Source organism: Kalmanozyma brasiliensis, assembly GCF_000497045.1.
Source record: "Kalmanozyma brasiliensis GHG001 unplaced genomic scaffold PSEUBRA_SCAF14, whole genome shotgun sequence".
In the NCBI taxonomy this organism is placed as follows: Eukaryota; Fungi; Basidiomycota; class Ustilaginomycetes; order Ustilaginales; genus Kalmanozyma; species Kalmanozyma brasiliensis.
In genome coordinates, this window is record NW_015961953.1 from 80717 (window position 1) to 100207 (window position 19491).

General features: G+C 57.8%; 5 protein-coding genes and 1 non-coding gene across 6 annotated transcripts; 3 read left to right on the top strand and 3 right to left on the bottom strand.

Annotated features, from left to right (window-relative positions):
• Positions 1–473: 473 nt before the first annotated feature.
• Positions 474–3578, top strand: PSEUBRA_001468 (Kinesin, motor domain protein; the record flags this gene model as incomplete). The annotated part of the gene is made up of 1 exon (XM_016434692.2): positions 474–3578. One exon carries the CDS (start codon positions 474–476, stop codon positions 3576–3578), a length of 3105 nt encoding a protein of 1034 aa, XP_016293760.2.
• A 352-nt stretch (positions 3579–3930) lies between these two features.
• PSEUBRA_006443 lies at positions 3931–4035 on the bottom strand. The gene is made up of 2 exons: positions 3998–4035; positions 3931–3966 (listed from the first exon to the last, which is right to left on the bottom strand). It is a non-coding gene; the product is annotated as a tRNA-Leu (tRNA).
• A 744-nt stretch (positions 4036–4779) lies between these two features.
• On the top strand, positions 4780–5286 carry PSEUBRA_001469 (Protein of unknown function DUF2015; the record flags this gene model as incomplete). The annotated part of the gene is made up of 1 exon (XM_059464649.1): positions 4780–5286. One exon carries the CDS (start codon positions 4780–4782, stop codon positions 5284–5286), a length of 507 nt encoding a protein of 168 aa, XP_059321159.1.
• Positions 5287–5529: 243 nt separating this feature from the next.
• Positions 5530–6866, bottom strand: PSEUBRA_001470 (uncharacterized protein; the record flags this gene model as incomplete). Its single annotated transcript, XM_059464650.1, has 2 exons — positions 5530–6155; positions 6323–6866. 2 exons carry the CDS (start codon positions 6864–6866, stop codon positions 5530–5532), a joined length of 1170 nt encoding a protein of 389 aa, XP_059321160.1.
• A 77-nt stretch (positions 6867–6943) lies between these two features.
• On the bottom strand, positions 6944–7689 carry PSEUBRA_001471 (uncharacterized protein; the record flags this gene model as incomplete). The annotated part of the gene is made up of 2 exons (XM_016434714.2): positions 6944–6998; positions 7079–7689. The coding sequence occupies 2 exons, from the start codon at positions 7687–7689 to the stop codon at positions 6944–6946; spliced, it is 666 nt and encodes a 221-aa protein (XP_016293762.2).
• Positions 7690–14163: 6474 nt separating this feature from the next.
• PSEUBRA_001472 (Zinc finger, DNA-directed DNA polymerase, family B, alpha) lies at positions 14164–19221 on the top strand (the record flags this gene model as incomplete). The annotated part of the gene is made up of 2 exons (XM_016434718.1): positions 14164–14238; positions 14323–19221. The coding sequence occupies 2 exons, from the start codon at positions 14164–14166 to the stop codon at positions 19219–19221; spliced, it is 4974 nt and encodes a 1657-aa protein (XP_016293763.1).
• Positions 19222–19491: the final 270 nt, after the last annotated feature.

The window sequence follows — 19491 nt, forward strand, 5'->3', positions numbered from 1 at the left end:
GTTTGACAGCTGCACCCAGAGCGAACGAAAAATCGCTATTTGTTAGATCCCAACATCCCACTCCGAAATCACGTGCCACTGAAGATTGGGTGCTGGGAACGCGTGTTTTCGCTGCCAAGTGTTGGTCTTTTGTGCTTGGCCACTTTTGAAGCAGTAAGAGAACCTTGGACATCATTGCTAGTTATGTGCATCGTCTCGACACCATTGTACTTTCGACCGGAACCGCAGCTCGTCATGGACACCCTCATTCGATAGACCTGCGCAATCAAGATCTCCTCTCTGCAGCGGACCCATCATATAAGGACCTCTCAGAAACATTCAAGTGAACCCACCGGTTTCGACCCTCGACACGGGCAGCACTTCATCCCACTGCATACAATCCCACTGGTCTTCGCAACACATCGCAGCTGCACCTCGAAAGGGCGCTCAAGTGTCCTTGCAGTACGCCTCATCACCAGGCTTCCGATTGCCCAATGTCCCCAGCTGTCACGCGCGGGACAGCAGCAACCGCTACAAGTGCTTCTCCCGTCACTCCCACCATCGAGGCCATTTCCCCATTCAAGACCCGCAGAGATACCGCTACACCAGAAGGCGACCGTCGCTCTTCCACCGCATCTGCCTCTCGTGAACCTTTCGTGCCGAGACGCAAACCGACCAAGCCTTCACCTTACGCATACCTCATCACGGAAGCCAACGACAGCGCTGATTCTCTGCACAACTTCGAGCCCAGCGCGGCGGTAAGCACTGCACAGACCCTCAACGTCCCCCCTCGTCCCGTTCGTCCAGCCTCTGCTCTCGACATCACTTCGCACGCATCGCCGTTCTCTGCCACCTCCCTCGAAGTCGCCAGTCCACGCAGTCCGCAGCCCAGAGCACCACCCTCGCCACTTCGCAACACAGCGGCTCGCAACACTCGGTCCACGTCACGCAACCTTGGCTCGCTCTCCGTGGAAAAATCGTCGTTCAGCACATCGAGCTCTGCCGCCACAACACCCGTGCTCCAAACCCGTTCAGCCTTCATCACACCCGCCTCCCGAGCACAGACCCCACAACCTCATCCTCGACCTCGATCCCATACACCGACCAGCATGTCGACGCGCACAGCAGCAACGCCGACGCCGTCGACGCCCAAGATCAAAGCTGCCGTCTCTGCCGATGTGGCCGCTCGCATCCGGTCGCCTCGCAAGCATGCTTCGACCACGACGTTGAGAGCGGCAGCTACTCCATCCACGCCTCTGACCGGTGCGAGTATCCGAGCAGCTCATCCACTGCAGCAGTCCAGCAAGGACGTCGAACGGGCCGCGGACTATACCCAGTCGTCCTCCACCTGGCAGCATCAAGAAAGCAGGGAGGAAGGGGAGCAACCGGGCGACAGCTCGTTTGTCTACGATGGTGTCGACGAACACCCTCCGCCTTCAGAAGAAGTGTCTGGCAACGAGACAGTCCAAGTGCACGTTCGACTACGACCTCCCAAACGGGGCGAAGAATGCGCCTGGTCCGCCAATCCTTACTTCGGCACCGTCGCATTGGAGTCGTCCATCGCCGCAGGTCGAACGCAGAGTGCCAACCTCGGCCCGTTCGCCTTCGACGGCATCCTCACCGGTTCCGCCAATCGACCGGTGTACATTTCCGTCGCGCGCCCCCTCGTTCGCGCCGCACTCGACGGCTACGACGCCGTCGTCTTTGCCTACGGCCAAACCGCCTCAGGTAAAACCTTCACGCTGTCGGGAGACGAACAGGGTCAGGAGGCGGGGATCATCCCGCGCGCTGTCCGGGACATCTTTCGCGGCATCTCCCAGTCTTCTGCGCGCCGAGAGTATCTGTTGCGCGCAAGCTATTTGGAGATCTGGAATGAGGTAGTCAAGGATCTACTTGAGCCGAGCAACGTACCCCAGGTGCGGGATGATAAGCGCCGACGTGGGGGAAAGGGAACGACGGTGCAGCCGTTGAGGGAGGAGATTGTCACGAGTCCAGCTCAGGTGCGGGAGTTGTTGGCGAGAGGACAGACGAATCGTCATGTAGGCGCGACGGATTGGAACGAGCGCAGCAGTCGTTCGCATACGTGTTTCAAGATCACCATCGAGTCGTGGGAGCGCGATGCCACGCCCACCGAAGCCGGGAGGGCTGGGAAGAAGGTGACGGTGTCGGAGCTGTGTCTGATCGACCTGGCGGGTAGCGAGCGGTACGTGTCGCAAGGATCGGATCGTCGAGCCGAAGGTGCGCATATCAACAAATCGCTCTTGACGCTGGGGAAAGTCATCTATGCGTTGTCGGAAAAGACGGCTAGCGCAGGTGCGGTCCACATTCCGTATCGCGATTCGAAGCTGACGAGGATCTTGCAGAACTCGTTGTCGGGCAACGCCCGCGTCGCCGTGGTGTGCACCATCAACCCCAACCCCGCCGCGGTGGACGAGAGCCTTTCGACGCTCAACTTTGCCAAGCGCATCAAGAAGGTGGGGCTCAACGCGAGGCGCAACGAGGTGGATGGTTTATCAGGCGGAATCGGGGCCGAGGCGCAGGCGTTGATCCTTCGCTACCAGACGGAGGCGGATGCGTTACGGAAAATGGTGGAGGATCTCCAACGAACCAGCCAGAGCCAAGTGGTCGAGGTGGAGGACGAACGGATCCGCGAGTTGCAAGAACGGCTGGATGTGATCGGATCGTTGGTCGTCCGCGGTGGTCGATCCGACGCAGACTATGGTTCGGACGACGAAGTCCCACGTCACGCCTCGCGCACGCCTAGCAGCAGCAGTTGTGCGGGTACAACCATCGAATCGACACCCACCACCTCGCGATCCACCTCTCACTCCTCCGCCTACGCCCGCCCCGTCTCCCCGACCAAGCGGCACAACTTCGGCTTTGACGATCCACCGCACCTTCTTGCCGAAAAACTCTTTCTCGCGAATCGCAAGATCGACACCTTAACCCGAAAACTCGCCGCCCGCCCCGAAGTGCCAGCGACCTCCTCGGCGCAAGCGTCGCTCATCTCGTCGCTCCAGCAGCAAATCCGCGAACTCGAAGCGGTGTGCGAGGCGCAAGCCACCGATGCACCCCCGAAAATTCGCGAAGACGTCGAGCGCGAATTCTCGCTCCGATTGCACGAGTTGCAGCAGAAGGTGATGGAGAAGGATGCGTTCATCCAAGAGCTCCAGGAAGAGGGGGTACGGTTGAGGAAGGTGAATGAGAAACTGATGGAGTTGGCGCATGCGCAGACGAGGGATATGGTGGAGAATCTCTCTCCCTCTCGACGTCCGACTTCGCCGCTCAAGCCGACAGACGCGGGGAATAGCCCCAGACGCAGGTTGATAGGGGAGAAGAGGACAAGGCCCATGAGCCTGTTCAACCCCACACCCGCCGCATTTGACTTTGCAGCGTTGAGGACCACCCTGGAAGCAGTGGAACCGGTCGGCGAGCCGAAGAAGCTCACCTCCGGGACAGGAGCAAAGAGGAGGAGCATCAGCAACGATTATACGCTCTTGGTGGGCGGCACGCAGGAGATCGAGCAGGAGATCCAACAGAAGTCGGCGGCCATCCCGGCCAGCGAGACGTTTGCCGTGCTGCCTGCGTTTACGCGATAGATCAGGTCACCTTGTCACCACTCTAATCCCATTCTTGCTAGCGAAGCTGTCGTCGTACTGTCCGAATTCACTTGATACCCTCACCACACCTTCTCCGTCTTGGATAGGTCTGTTCTTTTCCATCGTCATTTTGGAGCCCCATTTTTTTCCCACAATTTCCTTTGGGCAAGATTAATGAGAGAGGCTCACAACTTGAGCTTTGACTCTGGGCAAAAGTGAACGTGCTTTCATTGTGCAGGTTGTGGTTGCAATTCTGTGGCAAGCAACGACGGCGGACCAACATGACGGATCATGATGACCCCATTTCGATCAAGACCTCGTAGCAAAAAGAAGACCGAAAAAGAAGAAAGCATGACTAGTCTGGGATTCGAACCCAGGAATCCTGGTGTGCGGAGCCGCGTATTCGAAAATGTTAGATTCCTAAAACCAGTGTGTTAGGCCACTTCACCAACCAGCCGTGTATCGCCGGTCCGGGCTCTTATTGTACTCATATATACATCAATTAAACTGCAATCTTAGCTGTAGAACGGGAAGCCGCATCCGGGACCCTGACGACGCACTGACCGGCATTTGAGCTGAGTTTTGGCTACATCGTTCTAGACCTGCCACCACCACCACCGTCATCTCTCCGACCGGGCTTGCAGGAGAGTCGAGACTCTTGACGCGCGGACTCGGCGACCAAACAAACAAACAGACAAAGGGTGCATAGTGCTCCGACCGCGCGCGACACGATCCAGACACCCTCTCGGGTTTGGGGCTCAGCGAGGTCACGCCGTCGGTGTTGCACAGGCGGTCCAAGTACCGTTGGAGATCCGCGTGGGCTATCACAACGACGGGCCTCGCCGAATTGCGATAAGAGGCTGTTATACGAAGACACCTTTCAGGCACCGCGCTTCCGCCTTCCGAACGATCAGAGGTCTGGACCGCACGGCGAACGATTCCGCATCTTATCAAGCCCCACGGCGACCAAGCCGGCCAAGGTGTTCCGCATCTTATCGAGCCCCCGAGGCGAGTCAGTGTGGGCGATCTCGGAGGATTGATTCGTTGCGATCGACGTCTGAACGACGTCCAGCCTTGTTGAGGACTGACGAGGTGGCTGTCATTTGCCCCATCCAACGGCCCTCGTCGACGCTCTTGGCATCTGTTGTTCACACACGAACACACAAGTGACGCTGCCACGCGATCTCCACCAGCGGCAAGAATGTACCACAGCCTGCTCACAGCGTCATTCTTCCTGGCGCTGGTGATCCTCCTCTACCGCAATCGCCAGTTCTTCGTGTCTCTCCTACCCGAGAGCGTGTCATCTCGCATGCCCGCATCCTTCCAGCCATCCCTCCCTCCACTCTCGGCGACACCCCCCTCTAATCGTGGCACGCTGCTCAATCGGCTCCTCTCGCCCTTCACCCGCACCCCTTACACGCCCCTTCCCACCTCTTGGAACTCCCAACTGTCAGCCGGCCTCTCCTCGTCCCTCTTCGACATCTCCACCAACATCGCCGACGGCGACACCCGCACGGGTCTCGACGAGACAGGCGCACAAGATGTGCAGACTATCATGCGCGATCACGGAGTCGGGTTCGACCAGGCAAGATTGATCAGGCATAAACAGGTGTTGAGGGCGAACAATATCGATCCCAACACGGGGCTGCCGTTGGATAGCAAGGCGGTGACTAGTTTGGGTGGCAGGCCCGGCGGGAGTAGGGGATGAGCGAGGGGTGCGCAATATACCCCGCGAACAACCGCGCACCAGCTGTACGTCAGACACGCGAAATCACGATTTGATCCCACGGACTCAGCGCTCAGATTGTGACACGAAAGGCGTGGCAGAGATCTTGATACAGAGTGATCAGCTGACGACTTCGTACAATCACACAAAAGACGATGTGGCAGAAAACCCGATTGAAACGATACAAATACATATGAAGCCCGTAACATCGAAAGTATGTGCGACCTAAGAGGCGGTGACCTCGTGTGGCACCCCCACAGAGGCAAACGTGCTTCTTCTTCGACACCACCCTTCATCATCCACCTCGCCATCCTCTGCCTCTGACCCGGTCACGGCCTCTGGCACGTCCGGTCGGTGCCTGAGCTCTCCGCTGCTGGTGCTTCTCCCAAAGGTGGGTCTGAACGTCGGTCGAAAGATCGGACCTTCTTGGCTCGAGTTGCTCGAGCTCCTCCTTCTTGTGAGCAGTGCGATGTCATCCCGACTCTCCCTCCTCCCAAAGCTAAAAGGGAGATATTCACCCGGTCCATCGCTAACGAAGGAGTCCTTGCGGGAGAAACCACGTGGAAACGCATCCCCTGGGCTCTGGGTGTACGGATCCACTCCGGACCAGGGGAAGTCTTCCTCGGCCATCTCGGCGGCGGATGTCTCGCGCGAATGGCCTTGCGGGATGGTAGGCATCTTGCGTGTGCTACCCCCCGCAAACGCGGTGGTGGGGACAAACCCGGACGATCGACGACGACCCATCTGCCATACAGACGATGCGTCGGGTATGTCGCGCGCCGGCTTGATGCGGCCAACGAGGCGATTTGAAGTGTCGCCGAAGGAGCGGGAGGGGTGGGTTTGAGACCGAACTGCGCGGGTTCGCCACGCATCGACGAGCCGGTGGTGCTAGGTCGTTTGGTTTTGCCCCTTGGGAGGGTTCGGAACTTGTCCGCCTCCCGACCGCCAAGGGGAGCCGGGGCGAGAGAAGCGTGTCGACTACCAGCAACGCTCTCTGGCACCCCGCCCGGCAACCCACCTGCGAACGGACCACGCACCGAACCCGCGTCGACGAACACGTGCTCCAGCTGCAGACTGTTCGCCACGGGCGTCGGCGCGGAGACGCGCGGCCAGGTCGACTGGCTCACCCGCGTAGGGACGCTGTTGCTGCTCGACACGCGATGCGGACGAGGACGGTGTTCGATGCTGCTCTGCCAACTCGCGCGGGCAGCAGCGTCTTCAAGGGTTTTCTCCCACTCCAGCTCGTGCGGCGATGCCAGCTGAGGTGGGGCGAAGAGCGAGCGGACGGATTCTCGAGATGGCGTGCCACGCAAACGCGAAGATGGGCGTGGATGACTACCCGATTTGCGACTGGGGAGCTCACCCATCGATGTCTCGGGTGAAGTGGCAGGTGTGCTCGAAAAGTGCGTGCTGCTCGCCGATAACGGTGGGGAAAGCGAGTCGGTGGTGAGATCGTTGAACCGGGACGCAAGGTCTTCCGTCTCGCGCGTCCGAGTGCGTGGGAACGTGCCCGACTTGGGCGGTGGCGACGCAGGTTCGCGCACGAATGGGATGATCTTCATCAAGATGCGGCTGCGCCGCTTGGTCGAAGAGGTCGACCCGTTGGAGCGGAGGGAGGAATCGTCATATCGACGCCCACTCATGCTCGTGCGGGAAGCTTGGCGAGCCAACTCTGAACTTGGCCGAGACATTTTCTATTCAAACAAAGTGAGCGGGATGGTCAGCGACGATGATTCACATGAACACGTGAGTATGTGGGGAGATGGTAACGTACCCGCTGCGTTTTGCTTCGACTTTGGCGGGAGGTGCGGAAAGAGTGATGGGATCAGGCAACGACACAACCGAGTCCATGGACTTTTTGGGCGCGTTGACGATCGAAGAAGAGGAGCCGCGCGGTGGGATGCGAGAGCTGTCGATGCCCGGTGTCGAGGGTGGTGCTGAGGATTCCTCGTCGGAACTCGCCAAGAGAAGTTCGCGGATGTCTTCCTCGGCAGCGACAACGCCTGATGCTGTTGCAGTCTCGCTGTCCGGGTAGACGAGGAGGGTGGAGCGCGAAAAGTGCGTCTGCGAGTAGTGGAGCTCGTCGAAGCGGCTCGAGTCGGACGAGCTGATGGTGGAGACGGCGGCGCTGGTGGCTGCTCTCCTGAAACCGGGTCGTTGAGGGAAGGCGGATGTAGAAGGTGAAGACGGAAGACTGTGGATACCGCCCTGCTTGGGGTGGATGCTGTTGGAACGCGATCGTGATGGCGATGCTCTCAGGAAGCCCTCGGGAACAGCAAGCGTCTGACGGCTGGATGAAGCTTGTGCAGAGGTGAAGTAGGCGTCGTCCTCGCTGTGGCGACTGGTGGAGGGGAGCGGCGCAGAGAGGATGGACAGATGGGACATGATGGTCGGAAAGCAAGGGAGAGGATGGTCTCGTAGATGTAGATGTAGTTGAAGCGCAGTCGGTCAAGGTTGAGGGGGGGACTCCGGATCGAGCCTGCGGACCGAGGAGAGGATATGGTGCCTTCTTTTTAAAGATTTCGGACCAAAGCTAAGCGAGACACCTGACAGGGCGAGGGAGAGCCTCGACTCCAGAAGCAGGAACGCGGTCGGTCAGCTGTCACCAAATAGCGCGAAAAATGGGGGAGAGAGAGAGACACCGCAGCCAGGGCGAGACCACGCTGCAGCGAGACGAGATCGGATAGGCAGCAAACAAAACTGGACAACACACAGGCGAGACACCGCACGGCAAGTCAAGTTGGACAGGCGACTCGCGTAGCTCGACCAGGATCGAGACTCGGGAGAGTCCATCTCGGAAAAAAACGCACGTCGGGGACAGACAGCTGAGACTCGGCTGGCAAGCGAAATGTCAACGGGAGTCTCACGGCAGCGCAGGCCGATGGCGTACCTCGGGATGCAGAGCAAGTCAACAGCGTGACAGATGACGAGTCGCAAAGCGAGTCAAGCGACTGACGTGGGGAGTGCATGCTGGTGCGTGGGACACTTTCATGCTGACCGACATTTGTTTGCTGCGATGCTGCGTTGCTGAGTGGTCATCGACGTTGGCCGCATTCTGTCATGGTGAGAATGGTTCGGAGTGCGATCTCACGGCCTCCGTTCCAGCTGTGATGGGTCGGAGAGACAGATGAAAGCGCGGAGTTGCAAAGGCGCTGATCCCACTCAGCATTGTGCGGCGACCTTGTTCAAAATTTAATTTTTTATTCAAAAAAAAAAGAAAAAAGCCTTCTTCTTCGCTTGACCATCACGTTGATGTTTGCTGCCCACGAGGCAGTCCGATTCGTAAGGCAAGCATTTCGGCCTTTGACGACGATCGTAGCCGTTGCTCATATTCATGACCGACCCCTTGTGTCTCCGTGAAAGGTGAGCTCTAGCCTCACTTTGGTTGTCGTAACCATTCAAACAATACTCCGCTGAACGGCATTCCAGAGAGCGGCGCACGGCCTACCAACAATCAAGGCCCGACGGCGGTCAAGTGCATGTCGGTACAGAGCCAGCGAGACACGTCGGCGACAACGCAATGGCGCCATAGCAATGCCAGTCGATGCTCATCGCAGCGGTACATTGGAAACTATGCCGAGCTGTTGGCATCCCAGTCTTTCAGATGCGGTTGAGCGAGACGATGGAGAACAAATGGCGACCTGGCTGCCCGACGATGAGATTAGCCCTACACATTAGTGCGCGGATATGGCTTGCATTGATGTAAAAGATCGGTGCAAGCCACTCAAGCCTTCAAGTGTGACGTAGGCCATGGGTACAAGAGGCAATTTATCCACTGCCAAGCCCAATCAAGTCTCGACAATGTGAGCTCTTCCCGCGGATCGAGGTGGCTTGCAGCGCAATGAAGTCCCGAGGGTCCATCTAGCCACATCCAGCCGCAACCCAAACCTCGGACCAAGGAGTCCGAGCTGCAGCGTGGTGAAACAGCGCTAGTGATACAACTCGGACCGGGTGCAGCTAGCGCGTCGCTGTTGTCGGTCTGGCACGCCCAATTTTCCAACGTGGACCTGAACGCATCAAGCAATCCCTGTAAGTTCACCGCGTGCCACTCTGCCTCCGACGAACTATTTCAGGACCGAGATGGCCGTCGTAATTCGGAGCTCAGCTGACGCTAACAAGCACTGGTGACCGGATCGGTGTCTCGGTAGGAGGAGTTGTAATCCGAATGACCGAGATTGACCGAGCTGGCCGTGTCGAGGGGCTTGTAAGACAATACGACAGAGCAGTCTATTCAGAGGGACAACAAAAAGTGTCGGGATGGTAGCTCTAGGCCCTCCATTCAAGACTTGAACGTGGGACAAAAGGTGTTTGGATCTGCAGTGGTGCAGGCTGGTCGAGATGTGGCCGGCGAAATATTCCCAATGCGGAAGATGTTAGTCGAGGTCCAAATTGACGTCGGAATGTCAAATTGTGCACCGTGGCAGAGCGAAGCGAATCGTCGGCCCTTTTTTAGCCGCGCGAAAAGCGCGGAGCAGTCCTTCACAGCATGCTGACTCCTTCTTCATCAATGTCGACTTGAGAAGAAGACCTCTATGCATTGACACGCATACAGGCTACAGTCAGAGTGCTCTCGCGTACTTTTGATCGGCGGCGGACGATGGTATCAAAGCTTTCCGTCCAGAGGCGCTTCTGCACTGCCGATCGCGTCAAATGATCTTCGGGACGCGCCTTTCGAGAACTGGATTGACGCGGGGAGCGCTGCACGAGGCTCTTATTCTGAAATGTAATTTTGCAAGACGCGCGGCAAGCGAAGTGTCCAAGTCTGCAGTCGCCTCTGCCCTTTGGTGCTCCGCTTTGTTATTGGTTCTTCCTTCGCTGTCTGTCAACATCCACCGGAACAAGGCTCTGCTTTGGCTTCGACTCGATCCGGCTCTCCCATCGTCTCACGGCCGTTGAGAGGTGCACCCTTTTCCACTTGAGTCTAGACTGTCGTCCTCACGTGGTCCCACTGCGCTGTGCATGGACCTAGACCTCCTCACGGCGATTCGGTTACGCGACCATGCTGTTTGTCATCTCGCTACGCCTTTGAGCACCAACCAGTCGCCGTACAATGACAGCTGCAAGCAGCACAGATCTCTGCGACAGCCGATGAGATCCCGGGTTGCTGGAAAAAGACCGTTTGCGAGCCGCGGGCAGTCCCGAGTCTCAATTTGCAGCCATGTTGAACCACACGCCAAATGCAAGCTGCCGAATGCATTCTGTCGGCAGCGGTCAAATATCGCACCGATCTTCGAGGTGGGTCGGTGACGGGTGTGTCTCCCAAAGCATTGGTCGGAGTAGACACGGTTGCCGTTGATCGCAGCGTGAGCTCACCGTGGCTGGCAGGAACGAGTAAGGCGGCGGGGACGCCGTGACAGGCCGTGTGCTGAGAGCCACCTGATACGAGATATTCATGCACTCACAAACAGATCGCACCAAGATCGATGACAAGTCCCGAGAGGTACATGAGGCTTGCCCAGTCCCCTTACCTGGTCGGTCAGGCTTGCCCTCCGTACCACTTTCGCATCAAGCCTTCCTACTCCTGCCTTCTTCCCGTGTCTATCTGTCCGCCTCATTCAGTTAGTCCTTTTCATTTACCCATTTGCGGCCAGGCACCGCACTTTCATCCCTCGTGCTAGCTTCGCATTCCGCTCTCCCGACCTTGTTGGATTGGGTCCCATCCTTCCCGAGTTCCGTGATGCTCGTTCGAAGCTCCGATGACCCTTCGACGTCGCAACCGCCAATCCTGAGAAGTTTTTGTGTGTCCTAAGTCCGTTGTCCTCGTGTCACGGCCAGTACCTCGCCGTACCACCCTCGATCTCGGTCAGTCTTTGCCAAGCCTCTTTTCGTCTACTTCTTTGCCTACCTCATCCGCTAGATTACATTCGGTCCGCAATGTGGCTTGTACCTCAGGTCTCCCCTCCAGATCGCAAGGCTCCTTGCCGCCTGGATTCGAGAATCGGATAAAGCCTCGCGCCGGTTCCAGCTCCTACAGTTAGATTGCTTTTGCCAAGGCTATAGCCACATTTCCGGAACCAGACTCTGGCAGCGAGACGAAGCTGACATCCTCATCATTGCGTCTACCCGCTGTGACGTGCGCCTCCCTAGACGTTGGCACAAGCCTGAACTGACGTCCCGGTTGGCGTGGCGGTGGCTTTGAGGATTTGATCGGTAAGGTGAACCCTGTGTAAGCCGTGAAGGGTCCTGCTCAGCGTTGCCTTCCTCCGTGCTTGAGGCCACTGTTGACATGAGCTGCCTATATCGCACGCTTGTCTATCTTGCAAGGCTGGTCAGACACACAAAGCACATTTGATGCGTTTGCAGCTGTCAGAACCAACACCTTTTCCGATGCGTGCTGGTTCCACAGGCTGTCTGTGAGTCAGCTAGGGCACTCAATCCGTTTCGTACCGCCAAAGGGTCCTTGCGGTGGTCCCACTCTTTGCTCGTGCATGGTTTAGGTCAAAACAATCAAGCCGAATCCTTGGTCCAGGAACCACTTTGTTCTCTGCATTACTCCGGGTAGCATTGTCTCACTTTGACTCCTGTTTCGGAAGCCTAGTGCAGGGACCTCTATTGAAATTTGATGTGGCTTGACGCACGTCCGATCGGCTCCGCTGCGTGAAGGCCTGGCACGCACCGGCACGATGCATGGGAAGAGAAAAAGTTCTCCGCCGCCATGTCAGCTCGAAACCCCGCCAGATGTTCCTGGGAACCCAAGCGATGTCGACGAACAGCTGAGCTCGGAAACGTGACCAGTTCAGGCACACGGGCCATGTCATCCATTAGCGGAATACAGTCTCGTGGCTGGGGCAAGACGGAAATAGATACTCGTCGGAGTGGCAATATTCCCGGCTGGCAGAGGCATTGTCTGTGCTGCAGTTGCACAGCCGAGCTGTCACCGACGCTGTCTTTCCTCGAGTTGAGAATTCCGCGGGAATGTCAAGCCACCATATCTTCGTGGATCGGTTTACTTATGGCTTGCGGTTCGTTGTCGTGCCTGGAGGACGACTCACCCAAAGCGTCAGCTCCATAGGATCATATTGCTGACCGCTTTGTACCTGAGCATATTCACCGCTACGTTGACGCGCCATCTGTCCCGGCTGTCTGACTGGCGCTCTCGTCATTGAAATGCCCTGACGGGCAATGCCTTCACCCCACTGCTTTACAGCTTGTGCACACAGTGAGGCGTACAATTGAGATTAGGGTGTCATTCATCGAAATGAACGAGCTCGCTGGAGCAGTGCTGACACTTCCGTTCATTGTGTCTATTCCAACGGCAATGTATGTATCGTTACCATTCTTGCTCTTGAAATTTTGCATTCTTCGATACCGGGTTGGCTTCGAGCTTTCTTCAGTTGACCCTGGGCTGAATGAGCAGACATCGAAGCCTGAAAGACACGGATAGACTCAGAAGAGACGAAGGGATAGCGTCGGCTTGTATCAGGTTGTTTTCACACTGTCTCGAATGTCATGGCTTGATGCGTCGTTCAGCTGCACTGTGATCGTGTTGGGCATGTGAGCCGGTACTGTCCACGAACACAAGCCTTGTGAGCCGGACGAATGCTTGTCGCCTTACACGCCGTTGCGGAGGGACCCTTATCCGGAAACACGCTGGTGCTCGCAAGTGGAAGTGTGGGGAGCACGACCATCGTGTACCACTCTTCGCGCAATCATTAGGTCATCGGACCCTTGCGTACCTCAGCCTTTCCGTCGGATACCTTTGCATTACTCCGGGACGACTCGTGGCTTGAACTCGCACCATCGTCGATCTTTCAAGGGCATGAATCTGTTCTGCATTGGTACTTCCGGCAAGCCTCGTTATGCGCAGTGGGGCCACGCGGAGCAGGCTAGCTCACATGCGTTCGATTAGATCCCACTGTCTTGTCGACGATGATGCGGAGATGTTGAAACGACTTTCACCATGGAACGCTTCCCGAACACAATGGCTTCTCTTCCGTCACTGTTTCGGTAAGCAGAAGAAGCGCTTCTTGGAGAAGGAGCAAATCAAGACGCATCCAGCAATCTGCCGGTCGCTTTGTGGAGACCGCTACCAGGCTGCTTTCTTGAATGGTCATTTTGATCACCGCATATGCTCTTTGGGCGCCAACAATGACGGCACAATGAATGCTATTGATCGAAGCGAGAACAAGATCAGAGGCACGAGACAGCGGCGAGGAGGAGCTTGGGTTGCGCATCGGCACAAGCGAAGATGTTTTCGAAGTCTCTAAACGCCTTTCGAGCGATTTGCTGCCCTCTCAACAGGCGCACCTCAGACATGCCTGCTTGAGGCGCTGTCGAGCACCACAGACATGAGAGGGTCGGCCACACTGCTGCCAGGCTCAAACTAGGGCGAGGAGTGGCGAGCCAGTGGCCTCTTGACGGTCAAGAGTCATCTTGAGGATGTTGTTCTGGATGCGAAAGGGGCACTTGACCATCATCGACAGAATTTCGAGCAGAAGCTTAAACATTCGGACGATCTCACAGTACCTGCCCAAAAATCAGTCCGGACGTAACATCTTTACTCGTAAAATACGCGCGCTTCTCGCGTCGCGAAGGAAAGCCGTCTGCAACGCGCAAAGAGATGCAGCCTGAGGAGGCGCAGCCAGCAAAGTGTTGTTTCCTGCTCCACAACGCTTAGGGGCCGTGAGGACATTGCGCTCTGCTGCCCTGAGAATTTCGAAACGGGGTCTCTGCAGCAGGCACACCAACACGCGAAGATGTGCGTGTTGGAAGTTGGCCTCTTTGCCCAATTTACACGAAACCAAGGCACAGCGCGTTCGTGGTCGAGCTCCTGAAACGTGAACTCGACATTGCGGAGAGCGCAGCTGCTCAGCTTCTTCTTTCTCTACACACATCCCGACGAGAGTGTCGATATCAACGATGTCGTCGAGAGCCAAGAAGCTCAACGCCCTGGCCGCGCTCAAGGCCAAGCGCGATGGCGCTCCCATGCCTTCGGTAGGTATTCACACTTTTACAATCGCCGACCAACGCTCGTGTGCTGACCCGTCTGTTCCATAACTGACTTGCTTGGCCACACAGACCTCCAAATCTGGCAACTACTCGGACGAAGACGACGCCATCTACGACGAGGTTTCCGAAGACGAGTACCGCTCCATCCTTCGAGGCCGTGTCATGGACGACGATTTCATCGAGGACGACGACGGATCGGGCTACGTAGATCACGGTCAGGATGAGTGGGATGACCGTACTGGAGCAGGTCATGACGAGGACGACGACACCGAAGACGAACAGGAATACTTTGAACGCACCGGCAAGCGCAAGCCCAAAAAGGGCTCTAAAGCTGGTGCCAAGGGTGCTTCATCTGCTAGCAAGAAGTCAAGCCTCACCGCCGCATTCAGCAAGCAGCGCAAGGCTTCTAGTGGTGCGGACTTATCGGCGAACCGCGCACGCGAGGCGCAACGCATGCGATCAGCCGCTCTCGACGCGTACCGCCCCACGGTGAGCAAGGAAAAGGAGGAAGACTTCATGACCAGCCTCATGGGCGACCTCGACGAGTTTGGCGCCCAGCCTTCAACATCTTCGCACGATCCAGCCAGCCCTTCTCCCGCCCACCGCCTCAGCACCTCCCTTTCCAAGAAGCGAAAGCAGCACGAAGAGAGCGCCTTCTCTCGATTCCGCCCTTCCACCTCTGCCAGCGCCAGCAACGGCTTCACGAGTCCTTCGTCAGGTGCTCCTACTAGCGACTCGGCACAGCCCTCCAGCGACAGTGTTGAGCCCCGTGTCCATGTCAGCGGCAGCGATACCCCACCGTGGGGTCCCAACCTCGGCTCGGATCCCGTCTTTGAGCTCGATGATGAGCCTCTCACTTCCAACAAGAAGCTCCGCGGTCCAAAGGGGCTGCCCAGTCGCATCGGCAGCCTCGGTCTCGGCGATGCAGACAACGACGTCTTCATCAGTCATCCTTCCAAGCGAGCAGCTGGCCTCAGCAATGATGCACTCGCCTTCAGCGACGATGAGGCCGACGATCTCGCTGTTCGCCGAGTCGAGGTCGGTTCGCTTCCGGCAAAGACCGTAGATGCTCGAGGACAGGCGTCGCGTCCCAAGCCGGTCACTGTTGAGACACCCCGTGCATCAAAGGTGGACGATATCAAGAAGGACATCAAGACACCATCAGCATTCTCCTCCTCGGCAACACCAAAGACCTCCCTCAAGGACGAAAGCAAGACACCAGCTAGCAGGAGTAGCTGGCAGAAGGTTCACAACGATCTCATCAAGAATGTCGAGCAGGCAACACCAACGCCTGCTGCTGGCAGCAACATCAAGACGGCTCCCGGCAATGCGACACCCTCCGCAGGCAAGGTCGCTGCATTTGAAGAGGACAAGTCACTCTTCTTCTACTGGCTCGACTACCTCGAGGGCGAGAATGGCGTCGTCTACCTCGTCGGCAAGGTCAAGGACAAGGAGACCGGTCGCTATGTCTCGTGCTGCTTGACAGTCAACGGCATCGAGCGATGCATCTTCCTCCTGCCTCGCAGCAAGCAGCTCGAGGACGGCCACGAGACGGACCGTGCTGTCGGCGAAGACGAGATCTATGACGAGTTCGAGGACCTCTCGGCCAAGCACGGCATCAAGCGCTTCCTCTCCAAGTGGGTCACGCGTAAGTACGCCTTCGAGCAGGCTGGCGTCCCCGCCGAGTCGGACTACATGAAGATCCGCTATGGCTTCGACGAGCCGCAGCTGCCATTCGACTTCAAGGGCAGGACGTTTAGCAAGACTTTTGGCACCAATACTTCGCCCTTTGAGCTGCTGGTGGTCAAGCGACGTATCTTTGGACCCAGCTGGCTCAAGATCTCCAACGCCAGTGTGACGGAAGGCTCGACACCCATCTCGTGGTGTAAGATGGAAGTTTCGATCGATGACCCGAAGGACATCTCCCCCATCTCAGATGTCGACACGACCTCGCCCCGCGAGACGCCTCCTCTGACGGTCATGTCGATTGCCACCCGCACCGTCGTCAACCACAAGGAGAACAAGCAGGAGCTTGTCGCCGTCAGCGCACGTACCTGGACCGACCACCAGATCGAAGACCCAACGCCACCGGAACAGCTCCCTTGCTCTGTCTTCACTGCGGTGCGCCCGCTCGGCAGCATGTTCCCGCCCGGATTCGAGGCCGAGGCGCGCAAGAGCAAGATCAAGATCCACACGCTCAAGTACGAGCGTATGCTTCTCAACGCCCTTCTTGCCCAGATCCACAACGCCGACCCAGATGTGATCGTCGGCCACGAGTTCAACGGCGTCTCGCTCGACGTGCTGCTCCATCGCATGAAGGACCTGCGTGCTGATCACTGGTCGCGTGTCGGCCGCTTCCGTCGTCCCAAGTGGCCAAAGCTGAAGCAGGGCATGAACCTCAAGATCCTCGCCGGCCGACTCGTCTGTGACTTGGCATCCGACAACGGCAAGTCGATGATTACCTCCACCACATGGTCGCTCACCGAAATGTGCGGCACGCACCTCAAGATCCAGCGCGAAGACATCGACCCTGAGGAAACGGCGTCCTTCTTCGACTCGCTCGCCCCCTCCCCGGAACGCTTGATGACGTTTGTCCGCCACTGCGAGGTGGACACGTTCTTCCAGATGGCCATCGCTGCCAAGGTGCAGATTCTGCCGCTGACCAAGCAGCTGACCAATCTGGCGGGCAACAGCTGGAACAAGACGCTGAACGGTGGTCGTGCCGAACGAAACGAGTACATTCTGCTGCACGATTTCCACCGTCAGAAGTACGTCTGCCCAGACAAGATCTCAGCTTGGGAGAAGAAGCAGATCCAGCAAGCCGCCGAGCTCAAGGCGAAGGCGAAAGCGAAGGCTGGCGGCGCTGCTGCAGTGGCAACGGCGGTGGTGAACAGCAAGAAGGACAAGTTCAAGGGTGGTCTCGTCTTCGAGCCCAAGCGTGGGCTGTGGGACAAGTACATCTTGGTCATGGATTTCAACTCGCTCTACCCCTCGATCATCCAGGAGTTCAACATTGACTTTACCACGGTCGAGCGTCCACCTACGCAGGGTCTCGAGGACGAAGAGGTTGCTGCTGCTGCCTCTTCTGCTGCCTCTGCAGGCGTCGAGGGCGAGACTGCTGGGGACGCGGCTGCTGACGTGGACAAGATTCCCGAAGTCCCCTCTTCTGACGTGGACCAGGGTGTTCTTCCGCGCATCATTGCTCAGCTCGTCGCGCGTCGTCGCCAAGTCAAGTCCCTGATGAAGGACAAGACCGCCACGCCATCCCAGCTGATGCAGTGGAACATCAAGCAGCTCGCGCTCAAGCTCACGGCCAACTCGATGTACGGCTGTCTCGGTTTCGAGAACTCGCGTTTCTACGCCCGCCCTCTCGCCGCGCTCACCACCTTCAAGGGTCGAGAGATCCTCACCGCCACCAAGGACCTCGCCGAGTCGATGCTGCTCGACGTCATCTACGGTGACACGGACAGTGTTATGATCAATACCAACGCCACCGAGTACCGCGAAGCCCTTCGGATCGGCCAAGAGTTCAAAAAGTCGGTCAACGAACGCTACCGGCTGCTCGAGATCGACATTGACGGTGTGTTCGAGCGCATGCTTCTGCTGCAGAAGAAGAAGTACGCGGCGGTGCTGGTGGACGAGGATGGCAAGCGGACGACCGAGATCAAGGGTTTGGATATGAAGCGTCGCGAGTACTCGGCGTTGAGCAAGAACGTATCGAACTACGTCCTCGACCAGATCCTCTCCGGGCAAGCGACCGAGTTGGTGGTGGAGCACATCCACGAGTACCTCTCGCAGATGTCGACGCGCATCAAGACGGGCGAGGTGGCCATGGACGATTTCATCATCTACAAGCGACTGGGTAAGAACCCGGAGGACTACCCCGATGTCAAGTCGCAACCGCACGTGCAGGTTGCGTTGAGGATGAAGGCCCGTGGAGGTAGTGCGCGAATGGGCGATGTGATCCCGTACATCTTCTGCCTGGGCGAGGATGGGAGTTCGAGCACCAAGACGGCGCAGGCGGAGCGGGCGCACCACCCGGACGAGCTCAGGAGGAAGGAGTCGGAGCTCAAGATCGACTACGAGCACTACCTAGCGCTGCAGATCCTGCCGCCTGTCGAGAGGCTGTGCGAGAGCATCGAGGGGACGGACCGCTCGCGGCTTGCCGAATGTCTAGGATTGGACCCGAGCAAGTACTCCAACGTCTCGATCTCGCATGCTGGGGCTGGAGCGGATCGCGAGTTCGCTACGCTCGATTCGCAGATTCCGGACGAGGTGAGGTTCGCTCGATGTGCGCCGCTGACGCTCACCTGTCCGTCGTGTCGCGAGACGAGCACGTTCTTGGGTCCCGCTCACCGAACACCCACCGCCGCGATCAAGCCCTTGGGCGACTCGACCAACGTGCCCGTCGAGGAGCGCAATGCGATCACGACCAAGGGCATTCGGTGCACGAACCCGGCGTGTCAACGCATGTTGCCGCTAGCCACAGTGGCGATCCAGCTCGAACTCGCAATTCGCAGCTACGTTGAGCGCTACTATGCCGGATGGACCGAGTGCAGCGATGCCAACTGCGGCTCGCGGACGCGCATGGCGAGTGTCTACGCTAAACGATGCCTCGCGATTCACGATGCCAAGTCGGCGGCGTTGCTCGACGCTACGAGCTCCACAGGCGGCGCCCATCTCGCCTGCCGCGGTCGCGTAGAACCGAGTTACAGAGACAAGCAGCTGTACGACCAGCTGATCTACCTGGAATCGCTCTTCGATGCGGGGAGGATCAGGGACAAGGTCACCGGTGCGGGCGCGGCCGTGACGGCAAGCGGCAAAGCGTGGCAGGACGAAGTGGTCGCCGTGCTGGACGTCAACAGGAGAGAACTCGAGGCGCTGCACAAGACGGTGGATCGGTATCTCGCAAAGAACGGGAGGAGGTTCGTTAAGCTAGGCAGCTTGTTTAGGTTCATGAAGGTGTGATGCTCATTTTTGTGTTTCGGTCTCAATGATAGGATTCGTTTTTGCATGTCTTTCTCTCGGAGGTTGGTCAGGGGCGTCAGGCTGGTTGTCACGATGAGTCGGTGCGATGAGGGAGAGACGTCATTCATTTGAACATGCTCGTGGATCTATCGAGTGGAAAGCAGAAGCCAGGAGGGACAATGTTCGGGTCAGCCGCTGATCAGCACTGGAAACGCGTCGCTTCTCTCTCCGTCAACCCGCTCCAACTCTGTCTGTCCATCGCTATGCGGT